At 33.1% G+C, this 20,813-nt stretch overlaps 12 protein-coding genes across 12 annotated transcripts; 7 read left to right on the forward strand and 5 right to left on the reverse strand.

Moving 5' to 3' along the window:
* Nucleotides 1–14: 14 nt before the first annotated feature.
* On the forward strand, nucleotides 15–797 carry CIR1 (Cir1p; the record flags this gene model as incomplete). The annotated part of the gene is made up of 1 exon (XM_020191115.1): nucleotides 15–797. One exon carries the CDS (start codon nucleotides 15–17, stop codon nucleotides 795–797), a length of 783 nt encoding a protein of 260 aa, XP_020049612.1.
* A 1,305-nt stretch (nucleotides 798–2,102) lies between these two features.
* On the forward strand, nucleotides 2,103–2,339 carry BOL3 (Bol3p; the record flags this gene model as incomplete). Its single annotated transcript, XM_020190122.1, has 1 exon — nucleotides 2,103–2,339. The coding sequence occupies one exon, from the start codon at nucleotides 2,103–2,105 to the stop codon at nucleotides 2,337–2,339; it is 237 nt and encodes a 78-aa protein (XP_020049613.1).
* Nucleotides 2,340–2,516: 177 nt separating this feature from the next.
* ASCRUDRAFT_73197 (uncharacterized protein) lies at nucleotides 2,517–2,994 on the reverse strand. The gene is made up of 2 exons (XM_020192186.1): nucleotides 2,907–2,994; nucleotides 2,517–2,839 (listed from the first exon to the last, which is right to left on the reverse strand). Exons 1-2 carry the CDS (start codon nucleotides 2,932–2,934, stop codon nucleotides 2,613–2,615), a joined length of 255 nt encoding a protein of 84 aa, XP_020049614.1. The 5' UTR covers nucleotides 2,935–2,994; the 3' UTR covers nucleotides 2,517–2,612.
* Nucleotides 2,995–3,674: 680 nt separating this feature from the next.
* ASCRUDRAFT_78452 (uncharacterized protein) lies at nucleotides 3,675–6,212 on the forward strand (the record flags this gene model as incomplete). The annotated part of the gene is made up of 1 exon (XM_020194251.1): nucleotides 3,675–6,212. The coding sequence occupies one exon, from the start codon at nucleotides 3,675–3,677 to the stop codon at nucleotides 6,210–6,212; it is 2,538 nt and encodes an 845-aa protein (XP_020049615.1).
* Nucleotides 6,213–7,018: 806 nt separating this feature from the next.
* Nucleotides 7,019–8,521, reverse strand: ASCRUDRAFT_5327 (uncharacterized protein; the record flags this gene model as incomplete). The annotated part of the gene is made up of 1 exon (XM_020191116.1): nucleotides 7,019–8,521. The coding sequence occupies one exon, from the start codon at nucleotides 8,519–8,521 to the stop codon at nucleotides 7,019–7,021; it is 1,503 nt and encodes a 500-aa protein (XP_020049616.1).
* A 279-nt stretch (nucleotides 8,522–8,800) lies between these two features.
* ASCRUDRAFT_67427 (uncharacterized protein) lies at nucleotides 8,801–12,121 on the forward strand (the record flags this gene model as incomplete). Its single annotated transcript, XM_020191387.1, has 1 exon — nucleotides 8,801–12,121. One exon carries the CDS (start codon nucleotides 8,801–8,803, stop codon nucleotides 12,119–12,121), a length of 3,321 nt encoding a protein of 1,106 aa, XP_020049617.1.
* Nucleotides 12,122–12,315: 194 nt separating this feature from the next.
* ZTA1 (NADPH:quinone reductase) lies at nucleotides 12,316–13,332 on the reverse strand (the record flags this gene model as incomplete). The annotated part of the gene is made up of 1 exon (XM_020191117.1): nucleotides 12,316–13,332. One exon carries the CDS (start codon nucleotides 13,330–13,332, stop codon nucleotides 12,316–12,318), a length of 1,017 nt encoding a protein of 338 aa, XP_020049618.1.
* Nucleotides 13,333–13,699: 367 nt separating this feature from the next.
* ASCRUDRAFT_5330 (uncharacterized protein) lies at nucleotides 13,700–14,260 on the forward strand (the record flags this gene model as incomplete). Its single annotated transcript, XM_020191118.1, has 1 exon — nucleotides 13,700–14,260. One exon carries the CDS (start codon nucleotides 13,700–13,702, stop codon nucleotides 14,258–14,260), a length of 561 nt encoding a protein of 186 aa, XP_020049619.1.
* A 731-nt stretch (nucleotides 14,261–14,991) lies between these two features.
* On the forward strand, nucleotides 14,992–15,810 carry ASCRUDRAFT_28998 (chalcone isomerase domain-containing protein; the record flags this gene model as incomplete). The annotated part of the gene is made up of 1 exon (XM_020190086.1): nucleotides 14,992–15,810. One exon carries the CDS (start codon nucleotides 14,992–14,994, stop codon nucleotides 15,808–15,810), a length of 819 nt encoding a protein of 272 aa, XP_020049620.1.
* A 257-nt stretch (nucleotides 15,811–16,067) lies between these two features.
* On the reverse strand, nucleotides 16,068–17,150 carry ASCRUDRAFT_26207 (uncharacterized protein; the record flags this gene model as incomplete). Its single annotated transcript, XM_020189939.1, has 2 exons — nucleotides 16,068–16,248; nucleotides 16,354–17,150. Coding segments are annotated over 2 exons (978 nt in total), but the record flags the coding sequence as incomplete, so codon positions are not given.
* Nucleotides 17,151–17,363: 213 nt separating this feature from the next.
* On the reverse strand, nucleotides 17,364–18,359 carry ASCRUDRAFT_30059 (pseudouridine-5'-phosphate glycosidase; the record flags this gene model as incomplete). Its single annotated transcript, XM_020190157.1, has 1 exon — nucleotides 17,364–18,359. A coding segment is annotated over one exon (996 nt), but the record flags the coding sequence as incomplete, so codon positions are not given.
* Nucleotides 18,360–18,478: 119 nt separating this feature from the next.
* On the forward strand, nucleotides 18,479–20,598 carry TTI2 (Tti2p). Its single transcript, XM_020192187.1, has one exon. It carries the CDS (start codon nucleotides 18,616–18,618, stop codon nucleotides 20,560–20,562), a length of 1,947 nt encoding a protein of 648 aa, XP_020049623.1. The 5' UTR covers nucleotides 18,479–18,615; the 3' UTR covers nucleotides 20,563–20,598.
* Nucleotides 20,599–20,813: the final 215 nt, after the last annotated feature.

The raw sequence follows: 20,813 nt of genomic DNA on the forward strand, positions 1-20,813 counted from the left end.
TGCGCTAATTAAACATGTCTTCTAATAAACTAAGAATCTTAGTTCCCATAAAGAGAGTCCTTGATTACCAACTTAAACCAAGAATCAATAAGACCAATGATGGAATTATAACTACTGGTGTTAAATTTAGTATAAACCCATTTTGTGATATTGCTGTTGAAGAAGCTGTTCGCATTCGTGAAAAGAATGCTGACTTGGTTGATACTGTTCACGCTGTTTCAATTGGTCCTTTAAAATCTCAAGATATCTTGAGAAGTTCAATGGCAAAGGGCATTGATTCTTCAACTTTAATTGAAACCTCTGAAAAGGATAGAGAATTGGAACCTCTTATTATCGCTAAAATTTTGAAAAAAATCGTTGAAAAGAATAATTCAAATTTAATTATACTAGGAAAACAGTCCATTGACGATGACTCAAATCAAACTGGACAGATGCTAGCTGGTTTGTTAAATTGGCCTCAAGCGACGAACGCTGCAAAGGTTGAATTAAATCCTAGTGACAATTCGATTAACATAACTAGAGAGATTGATGGTGGTGAAGATATCGTTAACGCCAAATTGCCATTGATTATCACCACAGACTTGAGATTAAACGAACCTAGATTTGCTACTTTGCCCAATATTATGAAGGCTAAAAAAAAACCTTTAGAGAAACTTAAAGTTGGAGAGTTGGGTATAAATTTAGAGAATAAGTTGAAAATTCTAAAAATTGAAGAACCTGTTCAAAAACAACCGGGTATAAAAGTTAGTTCTGTTGATGAACTTATTGAGAAACTACAAGAGAAAAAGCTATTATAAATTAAGATATTATTTTCTGATATTTTATAATAGTATTATTAATATTCCCTGTATAGGCATTTGATTATTATTTTAACTTTTTTCTTTTTTTTGACATTAAATTTATTAAATCGTGTGACATATATATAAACTATAGATAAAAGACATTACATAGGTAAATAAAGAAGAAAAAAAGGTAACAAAAAGGTAATAAAACAGTAATAAAAAAATATTAAAAAGAGGACAAAAAACCTCACATTATTCCAATTATTTTAAATCATTTTTACTTTTTTTAAAGTAAGAATCTTGATTGATTAAAATAAAATGTTAGTAAATGAACAGTAAATTAAAAGTAGAGTATGAGTAATAAAATACGGAGTAGTAGTATAGTGATGCAGAAATGTAGAAATAAAATGACAATTTTTTTACTAAGAATAATATCAAAGTTAATGAAAACAATTAATATTCAACTCACAAAAAAAATTGAATCAACTAAGGAAAATTTCTCTTTAAAACAAAGAGAAATTATAGCCAGTTGAAATAATTAGAACAATTATTTGGGTCGGTTCCTAGGTATTGAAATTGATCTTCCAGAACTGTAACAGACAAAGAATCATGATTGATTGGCAATTAAAATAATAAAAACACAATAAGATCGGTGTCCTGACTAAAATTCTGGCAACTATTTAAGAAAAAAAAGATTTTAAATAAGACTTACATTGATTATATGATAATTGAATAGAGGGCAGTGAGAAGTGAAGTGAAGTGAAGTGATAGAGAAGATTTTGAAGCAGTGGTGGTAAATATGGAATATGGAATATGAGAAATTGTGCAGTTATTAAGATTGATAGATGGAAAAGTTTTTAGGGTTTTTTTTAAAGGCCCGCAGCACGGATTGCGAGCAATGTGAGTGAGCGGATAGAAACGGAATATCGTGGATGGATTGAAGACGATTAAGTTAATTATTAATTGAAATAATTTAATTCGAAGAAAAGCGAAAAGAGGCGAGGAATATCGAAAGATTGTGGGAAGAATATTATTTGGTAGCAGATAGAAGAGATTTGGATCGGATATAAGATGATTCGAAAGGAAATAGTGAGAGGACTACTGAGGGTTGGGATTATTAGAAAGCCATTAATGATACAAACACAATGGAGAATCAGTATTGATAATAGTTTTGGTCAGTTTAATAATAAATATATTAATAATGATTATATGAGTAATAGTTATATTAATATTAATATTAATATTAATAATGGCATAAGGATGTTTTCTAGTAGTAAGATAAGTAAAGAGGTTGAAAATGAAGAGAAAAAACTTGAGGAAATGGGAGAATATGAAAAGGAACTCTATTTTCGATTAAAAAAAGAGTTTGAGCCAGATCTATTAGATGTTATGGATGTATCAGGAGGATGTGGGACAATGTTTGTAATTGATATTTCGTCGAGGAAATTCCGAGGGATAACAATGATCAAGCAACATAGAATGGTGAATGAGTTTTTGAAAGAGGATATTGCCAAATGGCATGGCTTACAATTAAAGACAAAGGCAATTCAAGACTAAGTATATGAAAAACGAAGATATACATTGTAAATATATAGGTTTGATAAATAAAGAAATAAATGAATAAATATTCTAGTGGTGATAATGAGGGTTTTCGATGGGCTTGAATTCAATTCGAGAGAATCAGAAATGTAATTTATTGGTGGTGAATATGAAAGACAAAGAATAGAGAGCGGAATGCTAGAGTGAAGAAGTAATTAGATGGTACATTAAATTGATTATAAGATATAAATTCTAATTAAAGTGGCGGTGGAATGTTTGGGGTTGGTTGGATCAGAAGTCCTTTGGAACATATTCTTTGAAAATTGGAGCAGTTCTTCTGCTGGCAGGAACATAGTCGCTCCAGCCATCAGTCTTTGCGCCAATGTAGATGAGAGCAGCAGGAAAGAGACCCATCCAGATCAAGTTGGTTTTGGCTGCTCCCTTGGTCATTCGGAAGATCTGGCCATAGTTCTCTCTGTACTTGTAGAACCTTTCAAAAGCAGCATCCTTGTGCAAGACTGGAGAGAGCAATTGTGTCAGTAGAGGGCGCTGTGGGTGGGAAGAGGAGCATTGGGGCTAACTTACGGTGGTGTCCATCGTTGTGTCCAGCCATGGTGAGAAAGTGATAGTGTCTTGAGGTGGCAAAAGAGAATTTGAAGAAGCTGGAGAAGTTAGCGCTGGAGAAGCTGGAGCAGCTAGAGGAGCTGAGAGTGGGCGCTTACTTTTGTGCTCACGCGATTGGCCAGTGCCGGGGTCTGCACTGCTGGGGTCCAGCCACAAGGGTCTGGTTAGCAGGAACCAGCTCATGCAGCGGTCTGCTGGGTGCACGTCCGGGCGCTGGGGCGGAGGAGCCGCTGGGGAGGCCCGCGGTGGTGGAAACGGTGCAGCAGCTCCAGCGAGAAGCTCCCTTCTGGAGAGCAGTCACCAAATTCTTTAAGTTCCACAGCTCTTTCCCGTCTGCTCTGTTTCGATCCTCACTATGGCTTCTCTCTTTCCTGTCCTGTTGCTGCTCCGAAAAACTTATAAATACTCCCTGTTTTCCCCTTCGCCTTCTTGTTTTTCTTTCTTCTGTTTTTCCATCTTTTTCTTGCTCTTCTCTTCTCTCTCTCTTCCTTCTTTCCCACTGCATGAAACACCCTGGTTTCTTTTGGCTTTTTTTTTGCTCTTGATATTCTTTTCTTCTTCGACTCATCCACTTCGTTCTCCCTTTTTCAGCATCTTTTCCACGTTCTTCTCTTGCTTCAGTCCGAACCTTTCTTATCTCTTCTCTCGTCTCTTCTCTCTGCTGCTTGCTTTCCTGACTTTCCTCCCATATTTGCTTCGCCACATTGCTTTCCCTTCCTTGCCACTACCATGTCAATGCTAATGACATCTAGACCTGATTTAATTACAGATTCCAACGACTTTGTTAAAGAAGACCCCTTTTCCTCTGAATCCGATCTCGATAACCAAAACCAATCCCAAATTCAAATTCATCATAATAACCAAATTCATCACAATAATCACCTTCACAACATGAATATCCAAAATAACGATCATATCTCAATCAATTCTTCTTTAAAGCAAAATATCAACTACAACAACAACCCCAATCTCAACATCGGCATCAATAACGGCATCAATGATGATCTCAATATCAACAATATTAACGACATAAATGATTTAAACAACATAAACGATATAAACATGAATAACATGAATAACATGAATAATATAAACCATATAAACCATATAAACCATATGAATCATATGAATCATATAAATCATATGAACAACATTAACAACATGAACAACATGCATATGAACAATCTAAATATGAACAATATGGATATAAACAATATGAGCATCAACAATATCAATAATATGGCTAGTATGAATAATTTGGCTATTGAAAATATCAACAACAACAATGAACCTAATAATGGTAACCTTAATAAAAATGACGGATCAAATATTAAAAATCTCAATAATGACCAATCAATTCAAATCAATCAAAACCAAAACAACCAAAACAACCAAAACAACCAAATCTCAAAAATCATCAATTCTCCTAAATCTTTTGACAATTCTACTGATCAACAATCACTAAACGTTCAAAATGACTCAATCAACACACCCACCCCAAATACCACAAATATTTCAGAAAACCAGGATAACTCAAAAAACTCCAACAATTCAAACAACTCAAATTCTGATGATGACTCAAATGATAAATCTCAAGATCTATCTCAAGATCTATCCCCCAAACCAATGATAAAAAAGAACTCAGGCTCTCAAGGTCCTCAAGATACCACATTAAATCCCTTTATTTTGGACCGCTCTTCAATTGATGCCACAAAATGGTCAAAAGAAATGAACGACTTATTCATCAACCTATTGATAAGGGAAAGTGGTGAAAACTTTTATGAAAAAAATGAAAATGACTGGTCAAAAGATAGCTGGGACAGAATCACTAAAGAATTGGACTTAGCCTTTCCATTGAAAGCTAAAGTCAATAAATTCGATAAAACTAAATTGAAAAAGCATCTAAAAATCCTTAAAGATGAACACGCCTACTGGAGATTTATTAAAGACAATGCAAAGGGCTTTAAATGGCTAAATAAAAAAGGCTGCTTCAATCTAGATTATTACGAAGTCGACCATTATTTCGCTCTAAATAAATTCATTGAAGATGAAGACGTAGTTAAAAAATACCAAAGGAAAAAAAGTTGGGTCAAAAAATTTTGCATTCCTCATGCTTGTGACTACTTGGTTTCATATGATAAATTCATCTATAACCAACCTCTAAACCACAACGTCACAATATCTGACAACCCAAACTCTTACGATGATAACGACAACTTTCAAAATCAAAACAGTAATCCTTACGATTATGATCTGGCCGATGATGATGATGATGACGACGAGGATGAAGATGAAGATGAACTTCCCCCTCCTCTTCCAAGAGAAAAACAGTTTTACGCTGACGATGATGAAGATGATGACAATTATGACAATAATCAAATTATCAACAACGAAAACAAAAATATACAAAATCAAAATCAAAATCAAAGTCAAAGTCAAAGTCAAAGTCAAAGTCAGAATCAAATTCAGAACCAGAATCAACTTCAGTTTCCAACCCAAAATATTGATAATGACCAACAAAATCTTCAACAGAACAACCCAAACTTAATTACCAACTCAACCTCAAAACCTAATTCTCTTCAAATCCAAAACCAACCTCTGGCTTCTATCTCAAACCCAACCTTGAAATCTGATGATAAAAGAGATCCTGTCAAGGATATAATAGCTGATGACGATGATGATGATGACGACGACGAACTAGACGAAGATGATAATGTCCTATTAGAAATGAGTGGCTACAATAGAAGTAGTAACAACAATAATAGTAATAACACTACTAACAATAACAACAGCAAAAATAACACTTGTAACAACAGCAATCCTCCTAATGGATCTGCTCGTCGTCCCTCAACTTATAATGGCAATAGAATAACAAAAAGAAAATCTCAAAGAAATTCTAGAACTTTAAACAACAACAATATGAATGGTAGAAAAGAATATATCATTAATGGTTTGAACAGTACTTTTAGTAACGGTTACACTAATTCTTCTAATACAACTGCTTTTTCCGATAATTTCAACAATGACCCATTTGTGATAAATAATGTATATCAACATTTATTTATCTTAAATAATTCTGATGCCTTTGATAAGTTGACAAAAATTGTTATGAATTATGTGATAGACAGTAAAATCACAGTCAAATCTCAAAGAATCATTTCAAAATTGATTCTTAATGATATAATACTTTTTAACTTTTTAAATGATGATGGGTTCTCCGACAAAGATAAAATCAGATATATCAATGATTTAACTAAAGATTATTAATTGTGACAAAGAACAAACACCTGAGTTTGCTGGTCATCAACTCAGAAGTATAACAACTTGTGTAATTTTTTTTTTTCTAATTTTTTTTCAAATTTACTTGAACTTTTCTAATTGAATGTTTTATTAGTGATATATTTTATTTTTTTTTCTTTATATTCCATATAAATTTGTATAATCTGATTGTCTATTAATTGGTTGCAATGTCCGCAAGATAAAATGCGTTTTTATTTCTTTTTTTTGTTTCTAATGGTGGTAAATTAATACATGTTTTGTTTTAAAACGAACAATAAACTAATATACTCATATAAAATTCTTTAACGTAATATGCATAAATCTTAATTAGCAACGGAAAGAAAAAAAATCCCTAAGAGTTTTTCAGTTTATTCTTCAAGCACTCAAACTATAAAAGTGCAGTATAGGTTGAAGGCAAACCTTATAAATGTGGTTAAAATGAGATTGATTCGATTTTGGCAAGTTTATTAAAGAATTTTACAATTAACTACCAGGTAAAGTAATTTCAGTGAAATCAAACTTGCTTTTGAAAACCAAACACTGGACTTGAAGGGAAAAAAAAAGAAAAACAATATATTGTTTTTCTTTTTTCCCCCCCCCCCCCCAAATAAATTTATAATCTGGGCTGGGGTTATAATACAGTCGAGGTAAATTATGAGGCATAATTTAAAGGATTCAATAAATGTTCAGCGCTACTATTGTTTTGATTTAATGTTTGAGGTTGGCTTGAATGTTGGATATCATGAGCAGTGTGGTGGTTAATTTGATTTTGAATTTGAGTATTATCAATGGTATTAATATTTTCGGATTCTGGTATTAATATTTTCGGATTCTTTATCAATTTCATTTTGAATAGAAGAATTATTGTTATCTTGAAGTTGATTTTCTGATGTAATTTGAGAATTGTGATTGGTTATTTTGTTATTATTATTATTATTATTATTATTATTATTATTATTATTATTATTATTATTATTATTATTATTATTATTATTATTAGTATTAGTATTAGTATTAGTATTAGTATTANTAGTATTAGTATTAGTATTAGTATTAGTATTAGTATTAGTATTAGTATTAGTATTAGTATTAGTATTAGTATTAGTATTAGTATTAGTATTAGTAATATTAGCAGTATTAGCATGATTATTAGCATGATTGTTATTATTATTAGTTGTAGTAGTGCTGTTACTATTACTATTATTATTGATATTATGTGAAACCATGTTATTTGAATATTGATTTAATCTTTTTTGTTGAAGTTGTATTTGAGCTTCTTCTTGAATTTTTTGAACGACATCTCTTTGTAATTTAGGATTTAGAGATTGAAAAGTTGGATGCATTGAGACCAAGAAGCTGATTTGCTCTTGTAATTGATCTTGTTGTTCTTTAAGATTTAGCTGATTCAATTTATCATTATCAGTGTCAATAATATTATTGTAGTTGGAAATATTTGTTGTGTTTTTATTGTTGTTGTTGTTGTTAATAATATGGTTGTGATTACTAGATAAGCTGGTATTTGCATGGACATTCGTGTTGTTAATGTTGGCATTAAGATTGTTTATAGAGATGGATTGATTGTAGTCGATTTGGCGGTAGCTTGAATGGGACAAGTATAGGTTATTTTTCTTCTTTCTTGAGCGACAGAACATGCAAACCTTATGGTTATTGATATCATCACCAACCAAGGGTTTTGCACATCTGTTGCAGTTGCCGATTCTCTCCAAGTTTGTTCTTCGTAGTTTGTCATTGTCTCTGCATCTTTTGCAGACTTTGTAGTAAATAGGGCCTTCTTGTTGGTGATTTGGACCAGAGCAATGCACACATCTTCCCTCAAGGGCTCTGTTGGCCTTTTTGCTTCGAAGGCTTAATCGGCAAGCAGGACATAAAACATATTGAGATTGGTCTTCTGGAATCAACTGGCCACATCTTCTGCAGGCACCATCTTTCAACTTGGTTTTGGACTGCCATCGTCTGGACCTCTCTTTTTGCAAGTCTCTGCAGTGGGGACATAGCTTGTAATGTTTTGTGGTGTTCTGCTGGAAAGCCTTTCTGCACCTGGAGCACTCAGAGGAATCAGGCATCAAGACAAGATAGTCGTTTTGAGCAACGTTGTTCATCATTAGGATGGCAGAGCCATCGGAGGGCTCATGGACCATAAGGCGGCTGGGATCATCGTCAGGAAGGCCAGGAGAGCCAGGTTCCAGGTCTGTGACAGAGTTCTTGAGGTTGTCTTTGTGCTGGAGGTCGAAGGCAGGTCGCAACTGAGGATCAACAGCAAAGGAGCCAGGCACCATCTGGGCGAGGGCAGAGGGCAGCAGGGACTGGTTCTTGGGGAGGAGGACAGAGGACAGGCCCTCCTCGTAGGCAGCAGACTCTCCATTCAGCTCCAAATCCATCAGCGTCGTCACCAATGGTGGTGGTTAGGAGGAGATGGGCTCAGAAGAACTGCTTTTTGTGCGCGGCGCCGGCCCGCAGCGGTGGTCTCGGGGGCTGTTTCTTTTTTGGCGTCGTGTTGGTGCTGGAGAAGCACAAGAAGCACAAGAAGCATGAGAAGCACGAGAAGCACGAGAAGCATGGCTCGTGTGCACACAGAGGAGTCTGGCAGTGGCGTTGCTGCAAAGAAAGACCCTTTTGAGATGCTCGGATTGGTGCCCGACAGATTCAGGCCCAAGGCCTCAGCTAAACCTCATCCAAGAAGACGAAGGGCTGCTGCTCATCCAGAAACAACACCATCACTGACCACCTTCAGGTTTTTCAAAAAAGCACACAGTTCCTCAATTATTGTCTCCAGTACTTCACCTGCTGCTGAGAAATTTTCCAGGTCGAGCTTTTCAACAGGCAACAAACAAGATTCGCCAACCAGCGAATCATACCAGCTAATTGAGATTGATAGCGATGAGGATGCTATTCATGACGAGAACCATGCTACCCAGAAGAATGTCAGAAATCTTGCTTTTCCCAGAATTGCCACCAAAAATACAAGAAGAAACACACCTCAAACTCGCAAGGTCTCCAACAATTCAAATAGTAATAAAAAGTCAAGCAAAAGCTCTTTGGAATTGCTTGATATTGCTGAAGTCTCTGACACCAGCATTGCTGAAATCTCTGACGACATATTCAATGAAACATTTGACGAAGAAGCTGCTCTAGATGAAATTAAAAAATCCATAAAAAATACCATGCAATTTGGTAAAAGAAACGTATCTAGTTCTTCTTTAAATCCCAATTCCAATTCTAATTCCAACTCAATTAAAAAGTCAACAGCAATTAATCTGAGCGATATTGATTCCGACAATACTCTTTTGAATGCTGTAATAGATATCGACATGTCCTCTGATGACAATTTTAACTCTCCCTCTGAGCGTAAAACATTCCTGAAAAGAATTGATTCTTCCACTATTTTTAAAAATCATTTTCAAAATCAATCCAAAAAATCCATACAAAAACAATTAAACTTCCTTTCAATTCAACCAAATGATTCAAACCACTCAAACCACTCAAACCACTCAAATAATCCAACTTTATCCAATTATACTTCTCCATTTAAAAAAAAAACAACTTCTCCCTCCGAAGACTCAAATGAAAATTTCGAATTGATTGAAATAAATTATTGTCGCAATTCCTCTTCATCCTTTAAACTAAATAACTCAACTTTTGAAATACCCCAAAATGTATTAATAAATATTAAAAATCACTCCAAAATCGATTCCTTGCCTTCTTCCTTAATCTATTCCAATCACGATGATTACTTTCTCAAAAATAACACTAAAATTGTTTCCTATTTTCAGTCAAAGGTAAACTCAAAAAGACTTTGTTTAGGTTACCCAATAATCCCCTCCATCTTTGCAGTCTATATCATTCAAATCTTAGAATTCATCTACAAGTTTGCAAACCTATTTCCCAAAAATTTACTTTACATTGGTCCTCAAGAATTAGAAGCCGGTATTGGCTTGAATAAAATTCACCATACAATCTTTGACAACAATGACTCATTTATAAATAAAATCAACAAAAAATTCGATTCTTGTTGCAACATAGATACTCAAAAATTAAAATTCCTAACTAGTCAAAGTACTTTGGATAATCAACACCATTCAGATGACCAAATTACTTCTGAAAACAATCAAAATTCAGCCGAAACTTCAGATCAAGTATCTCCTGAAATAGAAAGACTATTTTCTTATCTATTATCTCTTGTACTCGACAAGACAAACATCAGAAACAGTGCAACTCAAAAATCTTTAATTGAACTCAAAAAAATCTCTAAAAATCTACAATATCCAGATGAATGGAAATTAAATTCAATTGATCATCTTAATAAATCAAATAACATTTCAAACACCACTATAACTGTTATCGATATTGAAAATGATATTGATAATGAAAATGATATTGATGAGGAAAATAATGAAAAAATTGAAGAAAAATGGTTCAATCCATTTACTGACGTTCCAGATTTTCTTCAAAACGGTTTATCCTCTTTGGAACCAATCGATAGACTAATAATGCTTCACCTACTCTGTGATTGGGCTATTGAAAGATCAACAAAAGTCAAACAAACAATTACAGAACTTTTAGAATTGCAAAGTTTATCTAAATTATTAACAGAAAGTACATATTATGTTTCAAGATATATTAAAGAAGGTGAATCCGGAATAGAAGCCGCTGTCAAAAAGGCAACCAAAATTAAAAACCAAAAAATCTCAAATCAAGTTTTAGTTGAAAATACTAAGATTAAAAAATCAGTCTTGAATAAAAATGCCAGTTCAGTAAAATCTGACACTAAAAACAACAATATCAATGAAAATGGAAAAGAAAATAAAAATAAAAAAAATAATACCCAAAAAATTAAAATAAAAGACATTATCAATGAATTAAGTCTAGAAGAAAAGGAAAAAAATGATAAAACGAGGCGGGAAATAATTGACAAGATTAACAAATTACCAGAGTTGGATCCGAAATCTGATCCATTAGATCATCCACTAGCATTAAGACTATTGGATTTTTTTGCAGGAGAATGTGGTCCAACAGGAAAATTTTATTTAGTAAGAATGGCAGATAGTCAATCTGGAGATTTAACCAGTTATGATGAGTTTAAAAAAGTTATCGAAAAGAGTCAAACGAAAAAGGATGCTATCAAGTGTAGTCCACCTTCAAAATTTAAATTATACGTTAATGATGTGAGTGGGATGTTACAGACAATGTTCATTGAAAATGATTATCATAATTGGAAGAAAAAAAGGAAACGAAGCAGCACTAATAACTCTAAGAAATTGGAATTTTTGGGAGATACCACAATTGATAGAATCAAGAATAAATTTTTACTAAATCCATGGTATGAAGTTGCTAGTTCGCCAGCCGAGTTGAGTGCAATAATTGAATATTTTGAAAGGAAATTAGAATTGGATGAGGATACTGAGCAGATTCCAACTGATCAACTTTTAGTTAATGGGAAAATAAGTAAATTTTCTAAATATTATGATTCAATTTTTTGTTTTATTAATTATCTAAAAGGGATGTTACCATTATTAACACTTCATGACGAATTATATGAGGTTCGAAGAAAGAAAAAAAATATGGAGATTGACCTAGATCTTGATGAAGGCAAATCAATAGCTGAAAGGAATATTACTAATTTTAGGCATTTAAGAACAAGACAGCAATTGCAAAATTTAAGAAAAAAAGATAAAGAAATGAGAATATTATTGGAGTCGGATATTGATAGTTCTGGTGAAGATGATGAAGAGGTGGATAATGATGAAAATAATAGTTTTGATACTGATGAAAGTAAGAAAAAGGAAAAAGATAGAGATAGAGATAGAGAAAATTCTGAGCAGGCTGATGATGATTATGTGAGTAATAGTGACAGTGATCTTGAACTTTTACAAAGCTAATATACTCGAGTCAAAAAATGTTCACTGCAATTAAGGAAAAAAAATATAGAGTTAAAATTTTATCTTTTTTGATCTTGATTGATTATTTTATATTTCTGTATTTTATATATATATACTTATATATATTTATCTGTGCTAACGATTATTTAGAAGATTTTATTTGATGAAAGAATTGAAGCGTGTAGTTATTTTAATTAAATTTTTAAAGTCAATTTACCAGTTGTTCTTCTACCTTCCAAGTCTTCAGCAGCTTGTCTATAGTTTTTTAGAGGGTAAACCTTTGTGATATTGAATTTCAATTGATTGGTTTTAATTAAGTCGATCAATTGAGAAGAATATAAATCCCATTCAGACTTGTCTGTAATGTAACCAAAGACAGTTGGTCTTAAGATTTTGACATTTTTAGCAGATAATCTGTTGATAACTAATGGAGGAACAGCTCCACTGGCATTACCAAAGCTTACAAAAGTGCCCTTTCTTGCAAGAGAAGCTAAGGAGATTTCAAAAGTGTCTTTACCAATACCATCAAAAACAGCTTGAACACCCTTTCCATTTGTAATTTCCAAGACTTTTTCAGCGATATTTTCAGTTGAAGAATTGATGAGATACTTAGCTCCATAGGATTTGACAAGATCTAATTTTTCTTGCGTTGAAGCAGTTGCAATTATGTTGGCATGTTTCAAATTTGTGATCAATTGAGTGAATAATAAACCACAACCACCGGCAGCAGCATGAACTAAGATGTAATCATTTGGTTGAACATTGTAGGCCTCATTGACAAAAGTTAAAGTGGTTAGACCTTGAACCAAGCTGCTGCCATAGAGCTTCAATTGCTGGTCAGTGGAGTCGATTGGTAGCTTGATAATCTTGTTAATATTTGGGTTGATTTTTGTAAACTCAGCAAAGGTGCCAGGACTTAAGTATGCTACTTTATCGCCAACGCTGAAACCAGAGACGTTTTTGCCAGCAGCAGAGACAATTCCTGAAGCTTCTCTACCCAACACATAGGGCTTTTCACATGGATAGAGGCCATTTCTGAAGTAGGCCTCGATGAAGTTAATTCCGGCGTACTTGTTGTTGATTAAGATCTCGTCGTCGTTTAAGGCAGGAATGGGATAGTCCTCCTCGTATCTGATGACCTCAGGACCACCATTTTCACGAATCAAGACCACTTTGTTGGTTTTGGGAATGTTGAAGGAGGAAGTAGACATATTTCTGTAGTAGCAACTGAGATGGTTGGAACGACGGATATAGGTGTGGAGGGGAGGGCGAAGAGCTGTGGAAGCTGGAGCACAAGAAAGAGTTAGTTTGGCGCCAGAAGAACGAAGGAACCTGGAGGAAAGAGAAGAAAGCCCAACCATGAAGCAAGAGAAGCAGTATTTATAGAGGGCTGCTTAAGAGCATCAGCTGGAGAAAGAGCTCACCATCGCCATTCATTAGTAATCCTCTGGATATTGCTTGATCGTCTCCATACTTTGTGCAATCGCAGGCTCTGTTCTCGGTAAACAACCAGTGGGGGACGAAGCTCTTCATCTCTCTGCTTCTTTACTGGTGAGAAGAATCAAACAACCCATTGCCATGTACAGGAAGAGCTCTTTTGCCAGCCAGTTCTCCTCTGAGCTGTCTGGCAACAACAACGCCAGCAGAAACGAGCTCACCTCCATCAACAAGCTCATCAACAGCTCCAAGAGCAGCTCTTACAGAAAGAAGAAAAAGTCCATTATCTACTTGCGATACCAGCTAGCTGAGTTGGAGAAGAACTTCCAGAAGTTTGACAAGCTAATAGAGATCCACTCAAAGCAATTGAACTCCATCAAGAAGTTGGCCATCTTGAACACTAGTTTGTTTATGAGTGTTGATAAGATTGTGGAAATGGATTTCAAAAAGGAGATGGGTGTGCAAGTGAATGACGAGGCCAAACAAGACGAGCTTCATGGTTCCAATGAACGCCCTCTCAATAACAATGAAAACGACAAAGATAACAATAATGTTGGCAGTAATGGCGACAACAATGGCTACAACAATGACCGTAATAATGGCAATTTCAACGTCGACTCAAATGATCTACATGAGAGAAATGATGAGGACAGTGAGGAAAACAAACCCATCGAGATAGATGAAACATTTGAACTAGACTGAGCATTGCTCTCCTCCTCTTCTTTGTTGGCCCATCCTATCGTTGCAGAGATACGTTGATGTTTTCAACAGAAATAGAATCAGAATACCACTCCAGCTCTGGTGGAAGATCTTCCCAGCAAAGAACTGGCAGAGTATCGATGCTGCACAGACACTACAGGCATTAACTGCTTAGTAGTGTCAAACACTTCATTTAATCTCTATATGGTTGTCTCAATACAGTAATAAACTAGTAGCCCAACCACTACATTAATATATCACCAATATATTTGCAAACTGTAGCTTGACAAAAAATTCACTTTAAACCTTGAACAGCTGCATTAAAATTTTCAAAACGAATATTTTCCAACCTTCTAACTCTGGTTTCATAAAAGGTTTTCTACTCTCAAAACCAATTATCCTTCTTATCACTGTTATCACTGTTACCGCAGATTCGTTGATTCATTAACCCATTAAAATCTCTTACCATTAAAGCACACAAAATGTGGAAGAACTCACTAATCCCAAACAAATCCTTTTACATGAATAAAGTCCTATCAAAAAATGTAATATACAGACTCACTTATAATTCAAGGGAACTCTCCCCATATTCTGCTTTTTCAAATAATTGCAAATACAATTATAAGAGTTACAGCAACTACTCGAATAACTCCCACAACACTCACAAATCTCAAAATACTCAAAATACTCAAAATACTCACTATCAAAGTATCAAACTACTTTCTCTTCTCTTTATGACTTCTGCTGCTTCCTTGTCCATCTATAACAATCTACTGAGCTCCAACAATTACACAAAAATCTCCTTAGATACTCTCACCCCATCCTACAAAAACGATGAATCCATTCAAATTGATAAAGTAGTAAACGATTTCCCAACATCTGTTGTCTCTGATTACACAAATGACGAGTTCTCTCTTATTGGTTATGGCTCCAGATCTGTCACTTTTATAAACTTCAAAGTCTATTGTCTAGCAATTTATATCTCAAACTCAGATTTACATCTAGTATCTCAAATTTTAAATTCAAATTACCTATCAAAGACATTTATTGATGGTTCGAAAAACCCTTCGAATAGCCATAAAGAAAACTTATTGCTTGCTTTGAAAGATCCCAAAACTTCTCAAGTTTTAATCGATAATCTTTTAAATTCTGGTGTAAAATTCTTGGTTAGAATTGTTCCTACTAGAAATACAGATTTTAATCACTTAAAGGATGGTTTCGTTAAAACTTGTTTAAGAAACGAATTAAATAAAAAATACCCTGAAGAAATGTCAAAGGGAATCGATGAAGTAAGAACTGTCTTTCAAGGTTATAGATCAAAATGCCCAAAAAATCACAACTTGATTGTCGAAAGCTTGGATGGTGGTAAATTGGCCTTTACTTATCAAAAACTAGACAAAAAAAATAAAAAAATCATCAAAACTGTTAAAATGGGTGTCGTAAATGAACCTTTAATCAGTAAAGCTGTTTTATTGAATTATATGTCTGGTGATGCTCCAATTAGTGAAGAAGCAAGACAAAAATGTATTGAGGAAATTTCAAGACTCGCCTAATTCCAATTAGTCGTTCCGAATCCTTTTTTCGATTATTGCTCATCTTTAAAGTCAATTATATTTATCTTTTTTCTTTTATTTCTTTTATTTCTTTTATTTCTGTTATCAATCTAGGATTTTGTATATATTTACAAACTTTGAATATTTTCACTTATAGCTTTATCAGACTCTAAACTTAAACATGCTCCAAGTTGAGCCTTATTTAAAACAAAGTTTCTTCTCTTACCTACTTCTATTAGCAAATTATCATCACAGCATAGTTCTTTGAATAAAATTCCTGCAAATGAATCTCCAGCGCCAGTGACATTATTAATTTTTGTAAAATTCTTAACTGTAGAGTAATACTCAATCACAACTCCGAATTTCTTAGATTGTAATTCATTTTTACTTGTTAACGTAAAGACTGGGCTCATTTCAATTACTTTTTGCTTGTAAAAGCTATCTTTATTGTTTTTTTCAATTTGCCCTTCATTTCTCATTTTGTCTATTATTCTATTATTTTCTTCTAAATTCGCCTTAATAGTTAAATTCTCTTTAATTGACCTGACATCTTCAGAAATATTAAATACTAAAATACCATTTTTGCCACATTTAACAATAATTGATGGAATATATGGAAGCAAAAAAAATACTTGTTGAAATACACCATTTTTTTGACATTTTTTTAAAAATACATTCTCACGACACAATTTATCCAATTTTTCTTTAAAGATAAGCCCATCTAATCCCAATGAAAAGATAACATTTGACCAGCTTGTTTCAAACAACTCTTTATTAGAAAATGAATCATACATGCTTCTTAGTTCTTCCATCGTTGGCAATGCTAATCCAATACGATTATTAGGGTAAACAAAATCTTTTTTAATCACATTTGATAATCTAGCTGCTTTTGGCAATGATGTTGGCTCAAAAATTAATTTAGCATTTATCTCAAGAGAATCCCCTATAATTTGTTTCATTGCTAATTTACTGAGATTTCCATCAAAGAGGATATATGAAGGGTCTGATTTTATGATTTGAGTAGAAATATGTTCTATTGACATATTTTCAATAAGGTTCATATCAGCACAAGCTACAACCAATGCACCATTGGGATCATGAATCGAAACATAAGAAGCTGTTTTGTCTTTGGTCTCATTTTGAAAAATACCGCTTGTATCAATTCCTTGAGATTTTAATTCACTTAAAATTAAATTTCCAGATGGATCATCAGAAACTTGAGATATTAACTTGATTTTTTTATTTGCGGTTTTATTTAGATAGTGATTTGAAGCTAAAAATACATTAAGACCAACACCCCCAATTGATGTCTTGATTTTTCCAGGATATGAATCTCCTAAATAATTACCAGAAGTCTTAGAATTTTTCAATACCCTTTTCGGGGACAATGTACAAATGTAATCGCAAGCAGCAGATCCAACAATTATTCCATCACATTTGTCGTAAACTGATGGTGTTTTTATAGAATCTTCATTGACTTCAGTTTTTTGACCAGCATCTAGTTTAAAAACTGGTTGATATGATACAGGTGTTTTTTTCCAATCATTTTCAAAGGATTCAAGATATGATAGGTTTTTTGAAATTTCTGCAGCAGCTCGAGCATTATTTAAAACAAATTGAATATTACTAGAGACACTTTTACCTTTACTCAATTCAGCTATACGTTTTAATAAAAATGGAGTTAAATGTTTTCCTCCAATGCCCTGATTTTCAGCTTCAGTTTCTGCCATTGATATCACATCATTGATCATCTTAGGGTCTAAAGCAACATAATCAGGAGGAGGAATGCAGAATAGATAACCAGATTTCAAATCCATCAAATTATTGCCATTGTAGATAATCTCTGCTGCTTCTTTAAAATCCCTAAAGCTATAAGGCGATTTGACGCCAGAGTCTTTTGTAAAAAAACCTGGGATATTTGTATCTTTTGAAGACAATGTTCCAACAAAACAGCCTTGGGTCTCGAGCACTTCAAGAGTATTGGCCACATCTAATATCGATTTAGGACCAGCACAAACCACAGCTACTTTGGTTCTACCCAATTCAATTAAATCAGCAGAAACATCAAAATGATGGTTTTTAGTTACACCACCAAGTCCACCTGTAGCAAAAACTTTTATGCCAGCTTTTTCAGCTAAAATCATTGTTCCGGCAATAGTTGTTCCACCACTTAATTTATTTGCCATAGTATAAGCAATATCTCTTCTCGAAATTTTGTTCACATTTTTCGACGAAGCTAAGATTTCCAATTGTTGATTAGTCAATCCAATGTTTGGATTCCCATTAATGAAAGCTATTGTTGCTGGAATTGCACCTTTATTCCTAATTTCTTGCTCAACAGTCGAGGCCATCGATAGGTTATCTGGGAATGGCATTCCATGAGTTATAATTGTGCTCTCTAAAGCAACTACAGGTTTTCCATTTGCCAAAGCGTCTTTAATTTCTTCTGTTATGTTTAAACTAGCAATACTTCTTTTCAAATGTTGGTAATGTAAGGCAGGATTGGAGTTTCTGAGTGAAAACTTTGATAGTGAGAAAGCTTTGAGCATTTTAGCTGTGTTTGTTGCTAAATTCAAAAGGGTTCATGTTGAAAAGAGGTGTGAAAGTCAAGATTTGGTCTGATATTTGATTTGATAAAATGATTTATGGTGGATTTTCGTGACTTTTTCAGCTGTGAATTTGTAGATTTCTTTCACTTTTTACTTTGATTTTGCTTTTCAGTTCCATTTTTCAAATGGATAAACACAATCAGGCAATTGATTAGTGAAAGTGATATTTAAGCAGTTGCAATATAGTAATGGGAGCATGGAAACAGTTAAGGCAATATCTAAAGTGATTCCTTTATCTAAGGTTACAGACGATCCTAGTTTTTCGCTAAGTGAGGGAACAATCTCTCGATTAAAATCAATTGCAAATGATGAGGTTATTAATGACTTGCTTTTGATTCTCACTGAGGAGAAATCTTTACTTGAGACGAAGATAACGATTATAATATATGTTCAAGTTATTTTTCAAAATTTGAAAGAAAACCAGAGAGTGTTGTTATTTACAAAATTGGTTGAGCTGTTAGATTTTCCTACAGATCAAATAAACTGGAAGTGGCAATCAAGAGATTTTAATGTTGAGAATTCCGACAGTTATAAATTGAAGATAAGAGACTATGATTTGGTAAAACAGAACGAGTTTAAATTACTTTCAACGTATTATTTAAAATTGCTTGAACATATTTTAAAATCTTCAAACTATAAGATTAGACTGATAGGAAACATAGCGAACAGTGATGAAGAAATAAATGAATTGAATTTTAAATTAATTAAAAATTTGGGTTATTATTACATGAGATCAACTCCATGGTGTTCAAATTTTAGCAATCAAAAAGCTATAAGCTTGTTGAACAATTTCAAAGAAAATAATTACTATACTAAAAATGATGGTGAAAATGAAGAGGAAAAGGCAAGTGAAAATTGCAATAAATTTATTGAAAACAGAATATACAAAGAGTTAATTAAAAACTTTAGCAAACTTAAAGAAAATAACAAAATTCATAAATCCATTAGCAAAATGGGTTATAGGAAAAATGAAGTTGATAGGGGAGTTAAACCTAATTATACACTTCGAGATGTCGATGAATTCAAGAAAAAGCAAATGAGCGAATATAAGAGAGAAGATTGGACAAAAAGTGAAATTAAAAATGTATCATTATTATTATATTTCATCAATACTTTTATTAAAAGAGATAGCACCGAGAAATATGTTAAAGAACATTGGAGTTTTTTAATCCCATCAATACTTAATATACTTGATGATATCAATTGTTTAATAAAGATCAAAGGATGCGAGCTATTATCAGCACTATTGGATAAGATAAATGAGTGTGACACTGGTGCTCTTGACAAGATTTCTCATTATGATAGTGGAAATTATTTAATTAAAACAGGAGTTGGACCAATTTTTATAGACACAATAACTCCAATATTAACATACCTACCTCCATTTATTTCTGCTGAAGAAAGTTTGGTAGTTGTACCGATTGGATTTAAAATAATCATTAAAATTTTGAATAAACTATACAATTACAAAAAAGATAAAGAAAAATTTCAGAAAAAACTAATTGAATTAATTAACAAAGAAATAATAGAAAGATTAAAATATTTTAATTTTGCAAGTTATAAGGCGGATAACAATGATAAAATTGATGCCACTGATAATGCATTGAAAATGATACTAATTTATTTGGATGTGCTTGATGAAATAATTGAAAGATATTTAGACATTCAAATAGTACTAATAATCAACGATTTATTGAATGGGGTTGTTTTACAGTATTTGAAAAATCCAGTTTTTTTGAATTGTGAAATCAAAAGTGATACTAATTTGTTAATAATAGAAAAGCTATTAATAATTTTGATTAAAATAATGATAATTTGCCATCAAAGAATAGAAAAAAGGAAATATGATATTTTAGGTGGGGTTTTATATTTTTGGAGCAATTTTGTTAATAAAAAAAATGATTTTATAAATGATTTTGGAGAGGATAAAATATTGGGTGATGATTTTCGAAAAATATATGAAATTTCAACAGAAAAAAAAGATAGAGCTGAAGATAAGAAGATTAAAAAAATTCATAATTTAGTCAAAGATTCTATGGATGTCTTGGCTGAGTGCTGTGCGAATAAAGAGCAGTTAAAAGACGATTTCAAAAAAATAGTAGAATGTAGGGAAGAATATCGAGATGTTCTTCCTGAATTATAGTCTATAATAGAAAGCGAATTGAAACGAGAAATGTTCTAATCAGGAAACTGAGGTTATACCTCTAAACTATCCCCGAGCTGAAGATAGGTTTTGGTTATTTTGGTTTTCGCAACGAAAAATAAAGCAGTTTCAAACTCAAAACCTTAATAATGAAAACGTGACTTTCGGCTTTATGCAGATCTCGCTCACGTGCCTAAATAGCAATTCCGAATTATGTTTTTGATATTTTTCACCTTTTACATTGAGTTTCG

Source organism: Ascoidea rubescens (genome assembly GCF_001661345.1).
Source record: "Ascoidea rubescens DSM 1968 unplaced genomic scaffold ASCRUscaffold_1, whole genome shotgun sequence".
Classification (NCBI taxonomy): Eukaryota; Fungi; Ascomycota; class Saccharomycetes; order Ascoideales; family Ascoideaceae; genus Ascoidea; species Ascoidea rubescens.

What these genes read in the sequence shown, in the direction of transcription:
- ASCRUDRAFT_73197 (XM_020192186.1), bottom strand. Translation starts at nt 2,934, where the DNA reads ATGGCTGGACACAACGATGGACACCACC. An exon ending in ACACAACGATGGACACCACC is followed by an intron (nt 2,840 to 2,906) that starts GTAAGTTAGCCC and finishes TGCTCTCTCCAG; the next exon opens with TCTTGCACAAGGATGCTGCT.
- TTI2 (XM_020192187.1), top strand. Translation starts at nt 18,616, where the DNA reads ATGGAAACAGTTAAGGCAATATCTAAAGTGATTCCTTTATCTAAGGTT.